Below are 19,915 nucleotides of genomic sequence, written 5' to 3'. Positions count from 1 at the left end.
TTTTAAAGAAGAAGAAAAACCTGACTCTTAGTGACAATGTCTTGTACGTACATTGTAGTTACAATATTTATAATTTCATTGTTAAAAGAAAGCATGGCCCCTGTCAGTTCTGAGGTTTTACGTCCCAGGATAACAACATTTTGATCCTTAGCAGGTCTCAAAATTAGACAAACCAAATGTCAGGTGAGCTACAACAACAGTCTTCTCATGAGTGGAAATTCTCCCCAATGCTCAGTTGAATTGTAAAACAAAAAAATCCAAGGGCTGCATCTCAGACTCTACAGGCCTCGGTTAGTATGTTATATGTTAAAGTTCATCACAGTACAAGTAGGAAAAGTCTGAACTAGTATGGCTGGTTTGGAAGGACTGCAGGGTGACAGCCGCTTCTCTCGAAAGAGAACCTGGCAGCACAGCTTAGGTTTGTACCTGAATAAGTTACAAGACTTCTGGAACAATGTCCTTTGGACAGACAAGACCAAAGTGGAGCTGTTCGATCATAATGCACAGCACCACGTTTGGAGAAAACAGAACACAGCATATCAGCACAAACACCTCAAACACTGTTGCTTGGTGGTGGAGGGGTGATGATTTGGACTTCTTTTGCAGCCATGGGGCACTGGGGATATTGCAGTCATTGAATTGGCCATTAACTCAGTATAGCAAAGTATTCTAGAGTCAAATGTAAGGTCATCTGTCTGAAAACTAAGTATTGGCTGAAGCACAATCAGGCAGAAACCACGAGGATTTCCCAACCACAGCAGGAAATCTACAACTGCATGGCTGAACAAGAAAAGAATCAAGGTGCTGCAGTGGCCTGGCCAAACTCTAGACCTCAACTTGATTGTGATGCTGTGGTGGGACCTTAAGAGAGTTGTGCATAAGCAAATGCCCAAACCTCAGTGAACTGAAGTTACGTTGCAAAGAAGAGCGAGCCAAATTTCTTCCACAGAGATTTACGAGACTGATCAAGTGGCACAGAAAATGATAATTGGTCGAAGAGGTTCTATAAGCTATTAAATATCAGCGTGTACTCTGTTTTTCTGCATTTTGGCCTAATTTTAAATGAAACCAAACAAATAAAGTGAGAAATCTGATCTTTGCTGTGTTACCACTGAAATGAAACTAATTTAAAAACCTTTAAGAACATTAAAAGTGACAGAGGGCGTACTTTCTTTCTGCCATGACAGCAATTGTATAATTACAGTCATTCAGTTTTGTATGGTAAATGTTTTAATGCACTCATTTGTTCTTACGCAATCTGATTTCTAATAACCTAAAACCACAAACAACATTTAATATGCTGAGAGCGAGATACAGTCTTTTGTGCTCCATAAAAAACAGAACCCAACCCTGTCACTAGGTGTCAGTGTGTGACAGAGCATTGCTGTGCTGTTCCCCTGCCTCAGTGAAACCTCTGGAGTTGATCTGGCACAGACGGGGAGATCACAGGATCTTAAATAACTGAAAGGTAGCTTGCTGGCAGCAGCCTGTTCAGACAGACAGATGGACAAAGATTTTAGAGTGAGAAGTCGTTCTACGATCTGTCTCAGGGCACTAACTGAAGTCATGAGATTACTCTTAAACAGCTCAGCAGAGCTAAAAAAGAGTGTGTGTCACTGCAAAAAACCAAAACAAAAAACAGCTGACTGGAAAAGGAATCAGCAGGAAAAGCGAAGGTTATCAAATGATACGACCAAATATCCCCAAACAAAACATTGAGCAGATAAAGAACTTTCACATTCAGCAGTTCCAGTCGGCCTTGCTGCCGAGCAAATCTGTAACTCTAGACCATCTTTACTGCACTACGCTGGCAGCTGTGGCAGCACGAGGCAGCTGTTAGTGCTTCATTTGATGACTTGGGTCACTTTTTTCCACCGGTGGCATGTTTTAACATAAAATAAAAAGTTCCCAAAAACCAGGCTGCAGTGATCACCACTATGACAATCAACAACCTGAACGTCTAACACACACCATCAATTCACTGATGAGTTAGATGAAGTACGTGTTTATTGCTTATTTGGTGTTAAACAGCTACAACGATAACCACACGACATCGTTCATATACAAGAATACAGGAGTATAAATATAGAGTATTTGTACTACAGGGTCAAAAAACACAAGACACACATTCAAAAAGTCATTCGCTCACACATCCGTGCAAACCGGCGACCTCACAGTGCGGTTTGCACTTTACACACATTCAGTCACTCATTCACAAATCCAAATGGAAGACCAGTTCTGCCTCAAAAACAGGGCTCAGTCCCCCACGTGAAGTCTCTTTAGTGTTCAGAGTGTCGCCTGCACTCGAGGTCCTACTTCTGCTCTCCAGAGCCGACGCCGTCGTTCTTCATTTGGAATAAACAGGAGTAGAAGGGAGGGGTTCGAAAATGGACTAATCCTTCAGGAGACAGCTCGTCTTTGTCCCAGTTTGACCCTCACTTAAAGGGGACGTATTATCCTTTATAAATACTATTACAGCGGTGGGCCAAAGTTTTAAAAAATGAGTTCAATTTAGGTACAAGTGATTAATTCAGATTGTTTCAAACACTATGTTTAAGATTATGATGTCACAGAAAGGGGATATTTTAGGTCCACAAACCTGTTTGTTCTCTGGCAACCAATCAAAGGAAAGCTGGCTTAACTGGAGGGTAAAAATAAGGATGAACTGACCCCCTGTATCTGACCTGAAAATCAGTCCAAGAATTTAGACATGGAGTAAGAAAGGAGCGTAACGCTGTTCAAAATAATGAAATGCATGTTACCGGTGCCAACAGTAGCAGGTTAACTATTAAAGTTTCCTGTGTTACCTTGGAAATATCCTGCATGACCCGTGAACATGTTAAAACACAACTGAAATCACCAACGTCTTCCACAGTCTGTAGAGGAACTTTGTCACACAGTCGTAATACGCAGTTTTTTTGGCACAAGATGAGAAGAACTTTGTCTTCTGTAGCAAATACAGAGCAGGAGGGAAGGGGAGGGTCCAGGGGAAATGCAGTGCTGACACTCAACACCACAAGGGTGAAGCAGAGTCCATCAGTCATCCTGTCCCTGATTTCATTTGTTTATAATGAAAGATGTTAAACACGTGACAGCACTGATGTTTAGACAGCACAACGAATGAGACACAAAGTCATGCGGGTGTGCAGCGCTTCACTCTCCTCCCATTGTGTCTTCTGCCAGTGAATCCACTGAGTCTTAAAGCTGCGCATGGCGAGTGTTCGCGCCACGACGCATCCTCGTCACACGCTGTTGAGGAGCAGGATGGACGTGGCGGAGGTGGGAGATGTGATTTCGGGGTTAATGTAGTGGGGGTCTCGCTCATCAGCGGGATCCTCATCTCGTTCTTGCGCTACATTCAAGGTCAGCTTGTTCAGACCGCTCTCCACTGTCACCTCTGCTCCTTCTGCTCTGTTGCCTGGAAAACACGCAGGAAGAAAAGTGCAAGGAAAGGTTCAATTAAATCAGGGAAATTATCCGACATAGAGTTTTAGACAAAAGTTAACCAGCAACTTCTACATTACGAGTCCTTCACAAGGACTCCTACTTTTATTTTAAACCTGTAACATCCTCTGCCAAAATAATTCCTCAGTCATTAGATTTGCTTTTGTTTGTCAGGAAACGTGCTCAGGATCAGGTTGCACATCAGTGCTCAGTGGGACACACACCTCTCTCCTGGTCGCAGTCTGGAGAGGAGGCGCCGCTGCACTGGCTGCGAGGGCCCAGGAGAGGCGAGGCGTGCCCGGAACTGCACACTGAGTCTGGGCTGTGAGAGCCAGAGGGGCTCGCTAGCTCCAGGACACCGGTGGGGCAAGAGGAGGACAGGATGGAAGAGGAAGAGGGACAGGAGGAGAGATAGGAGGATGAGGAGGGGGTGTGGAGCAAGGAGGACGAGTAAGGTTGAGGCATGTCGACGGGGGTGGAGGCAGAGGTGGAAGGCGAGGAAGAGGTTGCTTGGGGCGAGGAGGTGGAGTGCGAGTCGGCCTCCTCCTCTGAGCTGCTGTGACTGCCCTCTTCGTCGATAGACACTGACACCACTGAAACACACACACACACACACACACACACACACACACACACACACACACACACACACACACACACACACGGGGATGTGAGCTTGAAGACACACACATGCAAACGGCTCAACAAAAACAAAGAAATGATAACGCGGCTCGATGACGCTCGATGATCTCCGAGTGGGCGTGGCACTCACTCGACAAACCGTCCGACTCCATCTTGAAGTTGGCGATGTCGTCGCTGCCGCCGTCGCCTTCTGCTCCAACTCCCTGCTCCCTGGTGCCCATGGCGAGGGAACGTCGCTGGGCGTGGATCTCCTCTGAGATGCTCTCCAGGTTGCGCAGCGCCGTGCGGTACTCCGCTTTGGCAACCACAAGTTTGGCCTGAAGCTCGTCCACATGACGCTTTATTTGCTGTGAGAAATAAAACAGTGTTTCTCAGCAAAGACACCTTGTAATAAAACACAGATATATAGATTATGTTTACTCCTTCGAGTCTATGAGTAGGTGATACATACCTCCAGATGTAGGTAATACTTCGCTTTGAGTTCAAAATACGGTCTGCAGGGGGAGAAGAAGAAGAAAAAAGTGAGAGGGGGAGGAGAGAAATTTAGCCCGCTGGAAGAACAACCCTCCTCCGTGTGCAGTCACATTCCACGTCTCTATGGAGGGAGCGCAACCCAGTACTGTCAGCCAACACACAAAACATCTGGACTTCATCAGGTTACAGAAATTTCGCTTCCCCCACTTCTCGAGCGCCACTTTAGCTCAGTGGGTGAGCAGGCAACCACTTGCACCATGGCCAGAGTGCAGTGGCCTGGGCTTGAATCTGACCTACGGCCCTTTTCTGTGTGTCTTCGCACTCTGTCTCCTCTGTTTCCGGTCTATCTTCACTGCTAATCTATCCAGCAAAGGCAAAAACCCCCAACACGCTCGCATAAAAGGTTCAGGCGGCGGCAAACTTATGAGCAGCATTTCCCAAAATCCGATCACAAACCTCGATTTGTTGATGGAGCGTTTCAGTTTCTTCTCGAGCTGCCTCATGTGGCCTATGCAGGAATTGTGGTTGGCTGCTGTTTTCTTGTGCTCTGCTTCGCTGCACGTTCTCGCCTGCTCAGCCTCCATCACCTGAAACGACCGAGAAAAAAAACGCCTGAGGCTAAACCGCTCGTTCAGGATGGAATTTTTGGGCTGTGCTGCATTTATATACTTACTCTCTGTGTGGCGTGGTTAAGCATTTCCTGCCAGGCGGAGTCAAACTGCCGGGTGTCCTCCTCGAGCAGCCTCTCCTCGGCCAGGGCGATGGTCTCCTTGGCTGCCCGCAGGATCTCCACCGACCGCTGGAATTCCTGAGTGGCCTTCTGCGCTTCAATCTGAGCCTGGAGTTCAGGGAAGGACAAGCAGCGGTCAGAACTTATTAAGTCAGACTGGAAACCAAATGTTCCACCTAAAAATACAATTCAGGAGGTAAATATTACTGCTAACATTTCACACATTTCTGATGTGAAACAGCTCACTGCCTGCTCCATATTTTCCCTAATAGAGTACCTTTGCTTGGCTCACTGGTCAAAATAACGCTCATTTATCATCTACTGGTTCTCGGTGCAGTCTAAAAAAAAAAAAAAAAAAAAAAGAGCTGCTTATGCTTCTTTCCCTACTTGCTTTAAGCCAGCTTCATCCTGATTGGTTGCCCTTGAAAAACAAAACCAAAAGATTTGAAGAGCTGTGTTCACAGCCAAAGCATGGACTGTGTATAAAAGATGGACAACGGCACACCTCCACATGCCCTCTCATGCATAAGTGCCTTAACTTTAGCCGGTAACTGGGAAAAAAACCCTCTTGGTTCTTCTTAGATTCGGCAGGAAGGCTAAAGCAGCGTATTGTTATTGGTTAATGATCTGTCAATAATAAAACATTAGCCAATGGGTGTGCAGAGTCCCAGTGTCTTTGAGCCAGAGCTGTGTGCCCAAGATGACCATGTTAGAGATATGACATCATTAAGATTAGAAAAATCTTTATTTCGGCTATTCCGAAAGAAGGGAAAGACAAAATGGAGTGTGGCTCATATAGACCTATTTCTGTCCTTAACATAGATTATAGATTGTTTACTTCGATAATGGCCAGGAGAATGGAAGAATTTTTACCTGACTTAATTAGCAATGATCAAACGGGGTTTATAAGACGACGACAGACCCAGGATAATATACGTAGAACTCTTCATGTAATACATCAGATACAGACATCTAAGAGTACAGCCATGCTTATGAGTATTGATGCAGAAAAAGCCTTTGATTCTGTAAATTGGGACTTTCTATATAAAGTCCTGGATAAATTCGGCTTACATAAGGGAATTGTTGATACGGTGAGGGCACTATACACTAACCCCACCGCAAGAATTAAAGTTAATGGTTCTCTCTCAAATAGCTTCGTTCTGCAGAGAGGAAATAAACAAGGCTGTGCTTGGTCCCCGCTCCTGTTTGCATTGTACTTAGAACCCTTGGCACAATCAATTAGACAAAATAAAGACATTAAGGGGATCACTATTGCAGGACAGGAACACAAGCTCGTTTGTTATGCGGATGACATATTGATCTATTTAGATCAGCCCACTAACTCCTTGCCTTCGCTGATGAATCTGTGTCAAAAATTTGGGAAACTCTCTGGATATAAAATTAATATGTCTAAAACTCAAATTCTCAGCTATAACTACAACCCCCCAGCTCACATGGTTGTTCAATATCCAATGAATTGGCAAGCACAATCATTGAAATATCTAGGAGTTGTTATTCCCAAGGATTTAACTAAACTATTTGAGGAGAATTTTGGTTCTCTACAAAGGAGAATAGTGGGTGATATTAGGCGATGGAACATGATCCCCTTTCTTTCTTTACACTCACGAGTTGAATCTATTAAAATGAACATCTTGCCAAGAATATTATATTTATTCCAAACACTACCAATATCCATTGATCCAAGTCGTTTCAATGAATGGGATAAAATAATATCGCGGTTTATATGGGGGGGGAAGCGGCCGAGGGTTTGTTTTAAAACTTTACAATTACATAAGAAGGTGGGAGGATGGGGGTTGCCATCACTAAAAAATTATTATCGGGCTGCTCAGTTGAAAACGGTGGTTAATTGGTGTGATACAAGCTACCAAGCACACTGGAAGACTATAGAGGAGAATATGTTTTGCTCCCCAATACAAGCTGTCCTGATGGACTCGAATATTCGAAAATATATTGACAAGATTCATAACCCCTGGGTGTCGTGCACACTTAATATATGGAGAAAAGTCGTGAAAGAATTCAAACTTGAACAGGATTTGGCTTTATTCAAATGGTATGCATATGATTCTGACTTTGCCCCGAATAAATTGGACTCACGTTTTAAAAGCTGGCCTGCTAAAGGGTTATCTACATATGATAGTTTGATAAAGGATGGGAACCTTATTAGTTTTGACACGCTGAAACAGAGACACAATCTAGAAAAACAGGATTTTTTTCGATACTTGCAAATAAGACACTATATAAAGACAACAATCGGTCAGATGTCAAATACTAACGTGGAATTGGTAACTTTATTTAGACAGGCGTACAGTGGGGATGTTGACACAAGACTCATTTTTTTTTGGTACAATTTTTTTATGAATAAGCTTCCACACTCAACTGATTATGTGAAGATGTTATGGGAAAAGGAGGGAGGGATGTGTATTTCTAGGGAAGAATGGACTCAGATGTGGGAATGGCAATGGAGGAGTACTTCCTCCAAAAGCTGGAGGGAGTTCGGATGGAAAACTCTGATAAGGTTCTTTATCACTCCATGTCAAAAGGCTCACTATGATGGGAATCCTCCCGTGTGCTGGCGAAACTGTGGATACCAAGGAGCCCATCACACCCATATTATGTGGGACTGTCCTGTGCTACGGACTTACTGGAAAGACATTCATGGTATATTACAAGGCATTTTTAACTGTACATTCCCTCAGGATATGAAGACAATTTTTTTTGGCTGTATACCGCAGAACTGGTCCAAAAATGACATATGTCTGTTAAGAGCTTTATTGGTTGCAAGTAAGAAATGTATAACAAAGAAATGGTCCTCGCAAGACATACCGACTTTGTCATTATGGTGGGAAATTACGTTAGAGATATATAGGATGGAGGAAGTAACAGCTCATGTTAATGACAGGATGGCCTGGTTCCATCTGTGCTGGGATAAGTGGGTCCAATACGTTAATACCTATAAACCGAATTTTCTCTTTAAAGCTTGAAACCACCAATTTAGTTAATTGTTTACTCCCGACAGAGCTTTCTCCTTTTATTTTATATATATATATAATTTTTTTTTCCTTTTTTTTTTTCTTTCTCTTTCTTTCTATCTGTCTTTCTTCTCGTTTTGTTTCGTTTTTCTCTTGTAAACTGTGTTAATTAATGCCTGTAATCATCTTTATGAGGTAATATTGTAGAAATAAAGAATATAAAAAAAAAAAAAAAAGATTAGAAAAATCTACACAAAACTGATCTTGAAACCTGAAACTTGGCTCATAGCTGAAACTTTATCCAGAGTAGAAGAATGACAAAAACTAGAGAAAAGCAAAACAGGTCCCTTATAAATCATAGTGACAAATGACTTAAAATTGCTTTCATGAAGTAAAAGTTCACTAAGTTCTTACATGGTATGAATGAACCAGGAGTCTTTGTGTTGCCTGTGTGTTTAATTTAGGACCCATACCCGCCCTCGGCCTCCCTCCCCTCACACCTCTAACCCTGAACCTGGTTCTGCTTGAGATTTCTTCCTCTGAAAAGGGAGTTTTTCCTTCCCACTGATACCAAAGGCTTACTCATAAGGAGCTTGTCTGACTGTTGGGGTTTTCTCTGTATTATTGTTGGGTCTTTATCTTACAATATAAAGCAACCCGAGGCGACTGTTGTTGTGATTTGACGCTATATAAATAAAACTGAATTGAATCGAATTGGTTGAGTCCTTATGACGCCCAAACAGGCCAACATTCATAGAAAAAGACAACTGAGCCTTGATCCAATAGACAAACAGAATCTTTGTCACTGAGGAAATCTGACACACTGTCAGTGGGCTCCTCCTGCCCACAGTCACAGTTAACAGGAGGGTTATTCTCATCACGTTGGACATATTTGGACCCACTCAGACAGGCATAACTCCAAGGTCATTGCACTGGCTGAATGCTAACATGAAGTAGTTACAGTAACTCCAATTCAATGTCCTTGAAAGAGAGAATAATAATAATCAGGGAGAAACTTTCCCTCTGGTGATTAGTATTTAACAAGTGTATTATTAACAGTACAGCAGTTCAGAGGGACATATTTCATGCTGCCTGTCTGTCGGGTTTACAATGGAACCAAACCTGCTCGTCTACTTTGTGTTTTTATCTCAAAGTGTTTTCAATGGACGATTGTTTCTACTAAATGGTCCTTTTAAACTAAGAAGTAAAGCTGTGTATTCATGTTAACACTTATTATTATGTTAACATGAATGCACAGCTCAATGTCTCAAACATCTATTCTTTAAAATCCAAGAGCGATTTCTCTACCAGCGTTTTCCATAAACAGATGCAGACGCAGAGGAAAGCAAAACCCAAGCTGAAACACATGAATTGGTCTGTATGAATGTAATCCTGCTGACATGACGTCAAGGATAAGAAACGTATGTCACTTTTAACACATAGCCTACACATTGAAGCCTATACTTGGATTTACATTATAGAAACAGTGAAAACAATTATTTTTCTTACTTATTGTGAAGCTGAAATGTAACACAGTAACACTAAAGTCACTGTGTAATATACACCATTACAACAAGAGCACCGGGTCACCTACATGCTCAGCCATGAGGTGAAGCTCCCGGTTTACAGTTTTTGTGCTTTTGTTAATAACAGAGGAAGTTTGGAGCGCTACAGTTATGGAGTCAGCAGCTCGTTGGCCATGCTTAGCTGAAACAATAATACCACTCACAGCTGATGGTTGAATATCTCGGAGGAAAGAAATTTCACTGTTGATTTCTTGCAACAGTGGCATCCTGTTACAGTGCCACACTCAAATTCAGAGAGCACATTAAAACAAGACAGACTGCATGGCTTTGTGCTTGACTTCAATCCTGTGGCAATGAGACTGAAACCACCTGAATTCAAAGGCAATATAGTGCCATCAAAATAGTCTGTCTATGATAGATAGGTACAAGTACAGTACCTGCTAACACTTTTCTGGAGGGGCTTTTTGCCTTTGATTAATAGGTCACCAGTGAGAGGTAGACAGGAAAGAGGGGCAAAGAGAGTAGGGGAAGGCATGCAGCAAAGGGCAGCAAGTTGGACTTGATCCCAGGGCCACTGCAACATATAGCCTGCTCAAGCAGTGAGCTGAACTGACACCAACCTTCTAGCAAGTATACACCTGTATACTTTGAGTGACTGAAAACAATGTGGACAACAGCAGTGTTAATGAGCTACAAAAAAAGTTGGAGTATAACCAGGAGATTTTCTCTGTCCTTGTCCCTGATAGCAACGCACTTCACGTTACTAAGGTCAGTGTAGTCACACAAGCTGTTAACCCGTGTAACGTCGGCCATGTTTAAGATAAACCCAGCAGTGATCAGAGGTCTGCTCCAACTCACAAAAAATGTAGAAAATACAAAATCTTTGGCATCAATTGTCGTGACAGTGTTGTTGCTAAGGCCTGTGAAAGGTGACGAGAGAGAGAAAAGAGGCGGAAGATAACAGCTTTTTATTGCGCGCGATCTGCTATTTCAACAAAGTGGTAAAGATGAATCCTTCCTCTTTGTCTCTCATCGTGACCCATTTCCCAGGCTCTAAGAGCAGGGAGGTTGAGGGGGGAAACAGAAGGAGGGTAATAGATATTTAATGAGGCAAAAACAAGAAGAAAAACAGAAAAAAGGAACTGAAACATTAAAACAACATCCATCAAGATGAAGACAGAAAGAGACACAAAAATACCAGAACTTCCCAATCAGAGCAGCTTTTCTCGTTGCTGGCTTGGTGGTGTTTCCATGAAGTGTCAGTGCTGTGTGAGTTTCTGCCTTTTGCAAAAAGCCTGACGAAAAGTCTTTGTCACCCTCGTGAATAACGTGTCAACGCTTGAGAACACAATTTGCCATTATCTTCATGGCACAAAAGCACACTGAGCTTCAGACACCACGCACATAATGAATGGGCTTTGTTATCAGTTAATTAAGTTGATGTCATAGAGACCAAATCATGTGACACTCAGAACCAAACAATATGATGTTCTTTGGATCTGAAATAGCCTGGCAGGCTGTGATATGCACCATGGCTGTGTGTGTGTGTGTGTGTGTGTGTGTGTGTGTGTGTGTGTGTGTGTGTGTGTGTGTGTGTGTGTGTGTGTGTGTGTGTGTGTGAGACTCATTCATGTGTCAGACACAGTCACCCCGTCTGATGTCTAAGTCTCTCTAAAGACATCCTATTTACAATTTCAAACGGGTGAGATGGTTGCAGGGCTGGGAAAGGTGGAGAAAGGTGACTAATACCCAATGTGGTGAGGGTGGGATATGCAGGGCGTGGACACAGACAGCCAGACAGGCCGCGGTGCAGAAGTGAATGCTGGGTAAAAGGGACAAAAGAGAGGACAGTGCAGGAAAATACCCCCCACCCACCCCAATCGTTGTTGGAATGTAAGGGGGAAAACATGGGAGGCGGTGTTTGAGGGGATGTAACTGGCTTATGGGTGGGGGTAGATGGAATATGTGTGTGTCTGTGGTGGAGGGTCAGCGAGGTCATGCATGAGTCCTTTTAAAGTAGGTCGTGTATTAAATATTAAATATTTGTCTATAAATCATAACCAGACAATACGCCAGTTTAAACCCGAGACCGTTATCGGCTTTGCTCTGTTTAAATCACCCAAACACACGCGCGCGCGCACACACACACACACGCACGCACGCACACAAGCAAAGGATTTTGATCCTTTCGTGCAAATGCCGGTCCCATCAAAATTCAAAACCTGCAGTAATCCCTGGCTCTCACGTGTTAATACCAGAAGCAGATGCCACCTGCAGGTATTTTGTCACAGCGCAACAGAGATAAGCAACATACACACACATACGTACATTCACACACACACGTGTACAAAATCTATTTCAGTTTGACATGCAAATGTCAGCCTTCTGATGCATGACTCATAAGCTCCTGCATTGGCTAGGATGGAGGGGTGGAAGCTTCAACAGCCTGGAGCAATAAATGAGATGAGCCACTGCAGAGGGAGAAGCACAGACTTGGTGTCCTAACCTTTAGGTTGTGTTGCCCTGCTTTGTGTCTCCCTGCAGCAGTGCTGCAAGCATGACAAGTACTCCCAGATCCAGCAAAAAGAAACAAGTCAGGCCATGCAAAATGTCGCAAGTCTATCACCACGCAGAGACTGCGTGTGCGTGCGTGCATGCGTGAGACACTAGCTTAAGATGCAGAGCTGTGACTGAGTTTAAATATAGGCGTCATGTGACCGTACTCCCTTTAAGTAGATAGAAGCGGCTCTGTTTAAACTTCTCATTGTTAATCCTCAGTAATCCTGCCCTCACACTGTCTGCTGACCTTGGAGTCACTCCCGCTCACTCTTGTGAATGTGTGTGTGTGCATGTGTGTGTACCTGTCTTGCCACTTTGCGGGCCTCCCAGTAGGGTTTGGAGTCATCCACGGCTCGCCCGATCTTCTTCACCTGCTCATCCAGTTTAACTGTTGCCTCAACCAGCACTGCTCGGAACCTCTGACGGAAGTCCTTCACACACACACACAAACACACACACTTAGAAATGAGGAGAGGAACTTATCGGGTCACACTATTAGGTTGGACATGGTAGACTGTTCAAAGCACCACTGTGTCTTCAGTGCAGCGTTACAGAACAACAACTGTGGTTATTATTTATATCTGTGTAATATCAGGCCTTATTGTGGTGTGAGATTTCCTGTTGCCCCCATTAGTCATACCCATATACAAGAGCATGGTTTACCCATGTAACACACAACTGTAGAGTGTGTAAACTATATTTTGTTTTCTTTGTTTTATGCAGTGGGTGTGTCAGCTCTCATTGTTGCTGAGCAGCATTGCTTATGTTTTTTGGTGGTGACCCACTGAATGAGTATGAGTAAGGATGAAGCATTACTGCAGGAGGGCCCAATATCCGTGTGCATTTATGCAGCTACTTTTGTGTGTCTGTGTATGCTTTAATTTGCTGAAGAGGGGTTTAAAAGCAGCTGCATCCTCTTCACAGAGCACAGATCGGCATAAATGAGCGGTTAAAGAGGGAGAAGGGAGAGGGCGCTACAGGAAACACACTTCCTGTGACATCATCGCATTTCCTACGTCCTGTTCCTGCAAAGACGGGTGACACGTCACAGAATCTACAAGGTAAACTCTGTGAGCACGCTGCTGGCCTTACATACTGCTCAGGAAACTAAATAGGGGCCCGATTGTTGGAACTGGGCACGACCATACACAAATATAATGTTTGTGCATTCAAATGCCAAATGTTCAAAACTAGTTTAATCAAACAAATTCAAGATTTATTGTAAACAAATGGAATAACTGCGGTGTGAGAAAGTCTTGAGTCACCCCTTATTTCTTTATATTTTACTAAGAAAGTGGGAAACGTGCAGAGGTTACTGAAACATCAGCAAACATCATACAAGACAACAAAAGACAAATCTACTGAGAATAAAACTTATTGGATGACTCACTTTTTTTGTTTGAGTCACCTATTCCACGCTGCACCGTGACACTGAAACCTGGGGTTTCCCCACCTGTCAACACCTACTTTAAGCCCTGCTATGACCACCTTTACTCATCATCACAGTCTGAACTCCCTTACATAAGCATACTGGCCATTTCTTTGAGTCGTCTTCAGGAATAGTTCTCCAGGCTTGTTGAAGGACATTCAAAGCTCTTCTTTGGATGTTTCTGCCTTTTGTTTGGTTCTCTGTGAGCATGATCGCACACTGCTTCAATAATGTTGAGGTCCAGGCTCAGGGGAGGCCAATCCATGACTGATAGTGTTCTTTCATTGTGCGCTTTTCTATTCAGGCATGTTTATAATGCACTATCAGTGTGTTTGGTATCACTGTCATACTGAAAAATGAAGCTGCTGATCACACACTGTCCACTTTTCTTGATGGTAGTTTTCTGCATTCAGGGCCCAAACATTTCAACTTAACTGTAATTTATTTATATAGCTTCAAATCACAACAAGAGTTGCCTTAAGGCGCTTTATATTGTAAAGTAAAAACCCTACAATAATACAGAGAAATCCCCAACAATCATATGACCCCCTATAAATGACTGCTTGGTGGGAAGTAAAAACTCCCTTTTAACAGGAAGAAACCACCAGCAGAACCAGGCTCAGGGTTGCCATCTGCAATGACTTGTTGGGGTTGAGTGGACCAATACAGGACAAACACACGCCGTGGAAGAATTTGGATTTGGATTCATGTCTCCATCAGTCCTGTTGTCACTTATTTTCAGTGGCAGCAGGGCCAGATGCATCTCTCAGGTCCTGTTTCAAGGCTTTTCTGGATTTAAAAAAATTCCTGAAAGATACTGCGTTTAACTCAAAGTTCGTCTGGGTGGATGCTCCCCATAAGCAAAAGACCAGAATACTCAAGAGACATTCAAGAGGTGTGTACCCAAGATGATATCCCTTCAGTGACATCATACAGAGCCAAGAGTAGAAAAAGCTTAATTTAACTTTTCCATACAATAACTGCATTATTTCAATTCACCACAGCAAATGTTATATGTATGACAAAAAAATAAGGACATGTATATTAAGCTCGTTAAGGCAGCTCAGCTCATCAGGAGCTGACAGATTCAATTGTTCCTCTGGGACAATAATAAAGAAGACTTAGTTATCGCTTCATAATAAAGGTTAAAATTTAAAATTCTGTTTATTTTCTATGGGAGGCTCATGATGGCACGCATCACAAGGGCACAGTCCCACATCTGCCAGACATAGAAGAGATTTAACGTTGTGTTGGCAGGCAGAGTCAACTGTGGATTTAAACTCTCCGCCCCAACTTACTCATCCTCTGAATCTACCGTACATCATTTTTAATCAGCTCCAGGCTGCAGGAGGACCCCCTGCAGCCTGCCAGGGGCTCCTTCCATAGTCCTTAGCTCCTCCTTAGCTTTTTTTTTGTTGCCTCCAGATGCATCCATGTTTCTTCTTCTGTTTGCTTGTGTATTCACATCGATCACCCTACTTATAATGCTGTTTCCTGTAAACACTGCCAAAGCTGTGAAAAAGCTGAGCTTTCCAAAAAGCACCAAGAAACAATACGTTAAAAAATAAAATCAGGATATATATATATATATATATATATATATATATATATATATATATATAAAGTTAAAATTCAGCTGGAAAACATGGATTAAAACATGGATTACAGGAAAATCTCTCCTCCTGTCCCTCTCTGTCTCTGTGCGTGCTGTTACGGTCATTCCAGCTGTGGTTTGCTGAGTTTGGATGTGAGCGCAGGGCTAATGAGAAACAGAAGAGGCCTACTTTCAGGAAAACAAAAAACTGAGGCCTCGCTCTGGAATGTTTTCACTTTTCCTCAACAGTGACCCAGCTAGCACACACTTGAGCCGAAGCTGCCCCTTCTGTGTGCCGTCTGCCCTCCTGCAGTTGTTCGCTTCACTTTACATCCTTTATTCCTCCATAATGTGTCTGATTCCTGTTTCTGTTCAGACTCCTAAATGAACGTGAGTGTTATGCGCAAATAGATGAATTTCACCAACCGCTCCACGGCAGTGTTTCCGACTAAGACCACAGCTGCACTAGGAGTTTATAAAGTGCAGGGAGGGACAGTTCCTGCTTCAGTTTTTCCACCTCTTCCCACTGATGCACATTTAGTAGTTTTCCATCTTTCGAAAGCTTTCCGTTTAGACTGTTTTAAAACAATGGCACCGTTGATAGGCAAATCCCTGACACTACAGTGGCAGAGAGACAAATCTCACAGCGCTGACACGATTTCTCACCACTTTAGAGTTTCAAAAAAAGTGAGACTTAGTGACTGCTGGGTGGGTGCCAGAGCTCGGCTTACGCCCTGCTCTCGGTGTTTGAGGGGCAATAATTCTGATGCCAGCAGTGTGTGTTGTTGGGTCTCACCTCCAGCTCACTCTCCCAGCGGTTAATGTCGTCTGTAGACTGGTTCAACTTCTCCAGCTCTCCCTGTTTACAGAAAACACACCAGTGATGGAAAACACACACACAGAGAGGGAGAAAGGGAGGAGTGTGATTAAATAAGACTGGCAATCCTCAGGCTGTGACTCGTGTTAACCAAATTATTGAACTTACAGCTCTCAGTAGGTCATTTTGGAGACAGTCAAAATATGACACACACACAAACACACACAAACGCTCTGACATTTTTTAACCTACTGTCACTCCACATCTGGAATCATTGTCCTAACCCCACCTTACCTGTATCCTGGGGTCCACTTCTTCCTCCTCGTCAGCACCCTGCAGGTCATCCTCACAGGTATTCCCATTTCGCTCCATTGTCGGAATTTCTGGGAGATTTCTGGTAACCAAACGAGGGTCTTCGGCGCAAACTAAGCGCGACCCCGGGGTGCTGAACAGCACAGGAGCGATCCAAACACGCTCTAACCTTTAGCGCGGTGCATAGCTGGGCTTTTTAAAAGCGGGCAGCGAGTTTAAAGAGACGTCCACCCGCGGGAAGAGCGGACACGCGAACTACAGCGGACCACAACCTCGCGGAGGACGAGCTGCGAACGAAGAAAGCGTTTAACTACAGCGAGACCTACGGCTACTTCCGTTTGGGACATTCAAAATAAAAGCGGCGCGTAACGTTTACGTCTGCAAGCCGGACCTGAAAGGGGGAGGGGCCAGGCACGTGTCTTATTACAAAGCTGTTAGCTTAAAAGTGGCGCTGCGCGTGAGTTTATGTTTGATGGATACTTGCTCTCAGATTATTTATCTGGACATTATATTTTAGTTACTTATAATCTTACTGCACAAGCTTTTTAAACCAGATACAACAGATGAAAGTACCGATAAACGTATTATCGATTTTACCGATAAACAATCACATGCATGATCTGTTGATGTATGCTCAGTCATCCAGGTAAGGACATCCCTCAAGGTTGATTTTGTGTATCTGGACTTAACGTTTTCAGTGGGAGAAACATTTTGTCACTTATACAAGTGACTTCGTCTGTCTCAGCTGACTACAGGTTTGCCCAGCCTTATAAACAGTCCATTTACACAATGACTGAAACTCCCACACTGAATGAACAGTGGGCTTTGACGCCAGTTTCTTGATCATTGCAAACTGTCATGACCATTGATCTGCAACCACCGATCAATGGCTGTATCCCAATTCAGGGTCTGCAGCCTAAAAGTACGCAGCCTTAACGGCCCACAAGGGCCGCGTACTCAAAGACCGCTAAGGCCGGAAGTGCGAGGCTTGTAAAATGGGACGGTCTAGCCTCCGTCGCGCTGCCCAGGTTGCCTAGCAACCATGATACTAACAGCTGGAAACGTTTCATACAGCTTTGTTTGACAGAAATGAAGGAGAAAATCTTTTGTTCATTTGTTTGTTTGTTTCTACATGAGCTTTGATCATTCTCTGTAAGATTAAGGTCAGCTATTGGACGGCGTATATTTTAAAGTAAAGGCTTTAAAACCAAGTTAGTACAAACGTCACATAACTTTGCCGACATGTGGCCAACAGTAATGTTTTAGTGTTCTTCGTTATTAAACATTTGCACATAAATAAGTGACATAATATTCAGTATTTACTTAAAGTTTACTCTTCGGGCGCCCCTCATCCGCCGTTTTTTTCCGGCAAAATTATCCACACCCAGCGCCGCGCTATGCATTCTGGGATATGTTGGGCCACGAAGTCTACACCGCCACATCCTTAAAATTCAGGGAAATTAAGGACGCATTTGAGGGCCGCAATTCGAGCAGCCTTTGAATTGGGACAACCTTCGTCGCGTCGCTGCGACATAATCGGCCTTAAAATGCGGCCCATAAGGCTGCAGACCCTGACTTGGGATACAGCCATTGACCACTGATCATTGGCCATAAGTACCAGTTGGGGAATTTTACTGACCACGCTTTACAGCTGTAGGTCATTTTAATTACTTAGGATCTATAGCGGTGGGTAGCTTAGCAGTGTTGGTCAAGTTACTTGAAAAAAGTAATCAGTAACTAATTACCGATTACTTCCCCCAAAAAAGTAATCCTGTTACATTACTGATTACTTATTTTCAAAAGTAATTAATTACTTAGTTACTTTTTAAAAACACGATTTACAACCTGAATAGGTAATAAAGCGATAGATCTTTCAGCCCAATTCTACTTTTTCTGCATAATTCATCATACAAAATGTAATCAAATGGAAAAGTCCTTTTTTAAAACTTGTTTTATTAGTTTTAGTCTTTTAACTTTATGCATCAAGCAAAAAAAGTAACGGTAATCTAATTATTTTGCAATAGTAATCCCTTACCTTACTCGTTACCCGAAAAAGTAATCAGATTACAGTACTTCCCATCTCTGTAGCTTAGTCTATAACCCGGGCAAACATGAGGCCTGGGGGCCAGAATTAGCCAAGCAAAGACTCCATTTCGGACTACTGGACGGCTTTGGAAAATGCAAAGGACGGCATAAATACTTTACCTTTTAAATGTATTTTAATTTGTTTAGCAGCTTTTTCTTCTGGTAATTACCAGAATTACACGTCTTTAAAGACGTTCCCTATTGCCATTCATACTACAGAGTAATACTATGTAATACTAAGTAAATATAGGGACAGTATTGCTGATAACAATACAGATACTGATACTTTTCATCTTTAAAGACAGCTTAGCAGTGTATCATGATTTATGACTCATCAGAAGTTTGCAAATTCTGAACACACTTTAATGTCTACTAAATCACTGTGATTCTACAATAACGAGTTAACACAATAAAAACACACCTTTCAGCGTTTTATGCATTTTGAAACTGTTTATTTTTGGAGACCTGATATGTAAATGTACCTGTCCCTAAAGCACAACGTATGTTGTTTACATGTGCTATAAGCTATGAATAAAATAGACCTGACAGTCAACACAAAAAGACTTACCGTTATACCGTTATATGTATATTTTTATATATGGTATATGTTTTAATTCACAAAGAAGTGACTTCACACAATTCAGTGAACTTAGAGGATAGAAACAAAGTATCGATCCAAAACCAGCATTGTTATTGATACTATTAATATTTGGATTGATCTGCTCACCTTTGCCCATGAAATAAAATATGTTTAAAATCCCTGGCTTGTCATAACACAACTGATCTACAAAGACCAGGCACTGAACAAATGATACAGAGTACAAAGTACAGTATTTGAATTGATAGTTAGATTAGACATCCTCGCCACAGCCTACTGGTTGGGTAGAGGAGCAGAATGCTCTCCTCACCATGCTGCAGTCCGGGCGGACCTTTGCAGCCCTCAAATCATCTTCTCTCACTCACACTTCTGGTACTGCCACAGTCTTTTATCCTCTGCTATCTTTAAATGTTTTTATCCCTATTTTTTTTTTTAATATAATTTAATTATTTTATTAATTGATTTATGGTTATGACTGGAGGAATACTTATTTTTTAAAATGATCTGCTGGATATTTGAATTTGAATAAACAATCTATATCAAGTAGAGTCAGTGTAGGAAAGTTACATTCCCACTGATATGATCTGCAGTAATCCAGTGGTGTTATATCTATTCATTTATTATTATTCACTTATTCTTTCAAACCACACCCTGCAGATACATCCCCATACTGTAATATTAGTTTATCACTGAATATGTTTTGTATTTATTTAAC

General features: G+C 42.6%; 1 protein-coding gene across 1 annotated transcript; it reads right to left on the bottom strand.

The window, feature by feature from the left end:
- Positions 1-1,985: 1,985 nt before the first annotated feature.
- On the bottom strand, positions 1,986-17,180 carry LOC146683440 (SH3 domain-binding protein 5-like). The gene is made up of 9 exons (XM_085447008.1): positions 16,500-17,180; positions 16,185-16,247; positions 12,668-12,796; positions 5,234-5,398; positions 5,017-5,147; positions 4,538-4,580; positions 4,217-4,433; positions 3,669-4,037; positions 1,986-3,418 (listed from the first exon to the last, which is right to left on the bottom strand). The coding sequence occupies exons 1-9, from the start codon at positions 16,575-16,577 to the stop codon at positions 3,243-3,245; spliced, it is 1,371 nt and encodes a 456-aa protein (XP_085303134.1). The 5' UTR covers positions 16,578-17,180; the 3' UTR covers positions 1,986-3,242.
- Between the last annotated feature and the right edge of the window lie 2,735 nt (positions 17,181-19,915).

The sequence above is a fragment of the Copadichromis virginalis genome, linkage group LG22 (genome assembly GCF_057382275.1).
Source record: "Copadichromis virginalis isolate Kocher_CV1m ecotype Utaka linkage group LG22, C_Virginalis_male_GT1.1, whole genome shotgun sequence".
Taxonomy (NCBI): domain Eukaryota; kingdom Metazoa; phylum Chordata; class Actinopteri; order Cichliformes; family Cichlidae; genus Copadichromis; species Copadichromis virginalis.
The sequence above is the reverse complement of the archived record's forward strand: the minus strand, read 5'-3'. Positions and strand labels throughout refer to the sequence as shown.

Excerpts from the sequence above, each read along its gene's own strand:
- LOC146683440 (XM_085447008.1), bottom strand. The coding sequence starts at position 16,577 with ATGGAGCGAAATGGGAATACCTGTGAGGATGACCTGCAGGGTGCTGAC. Across the intron at positions 16,248-16,499 it reads AAGTGGACCCCAGGATACAG|GGAGAGCTGGAGAAGTTGAA; the intron begins GTAAGGTGGGGT and ends TTCTGTAAACAG. Across the intron at positions 3,419-3,668 it reads AGACTGCGACCAGGAGAGAG|GCAACAGAGCAGAAGGAGCA; the intron begins GTGTGTGTCCCA and ends CGTGTTTTCCAG.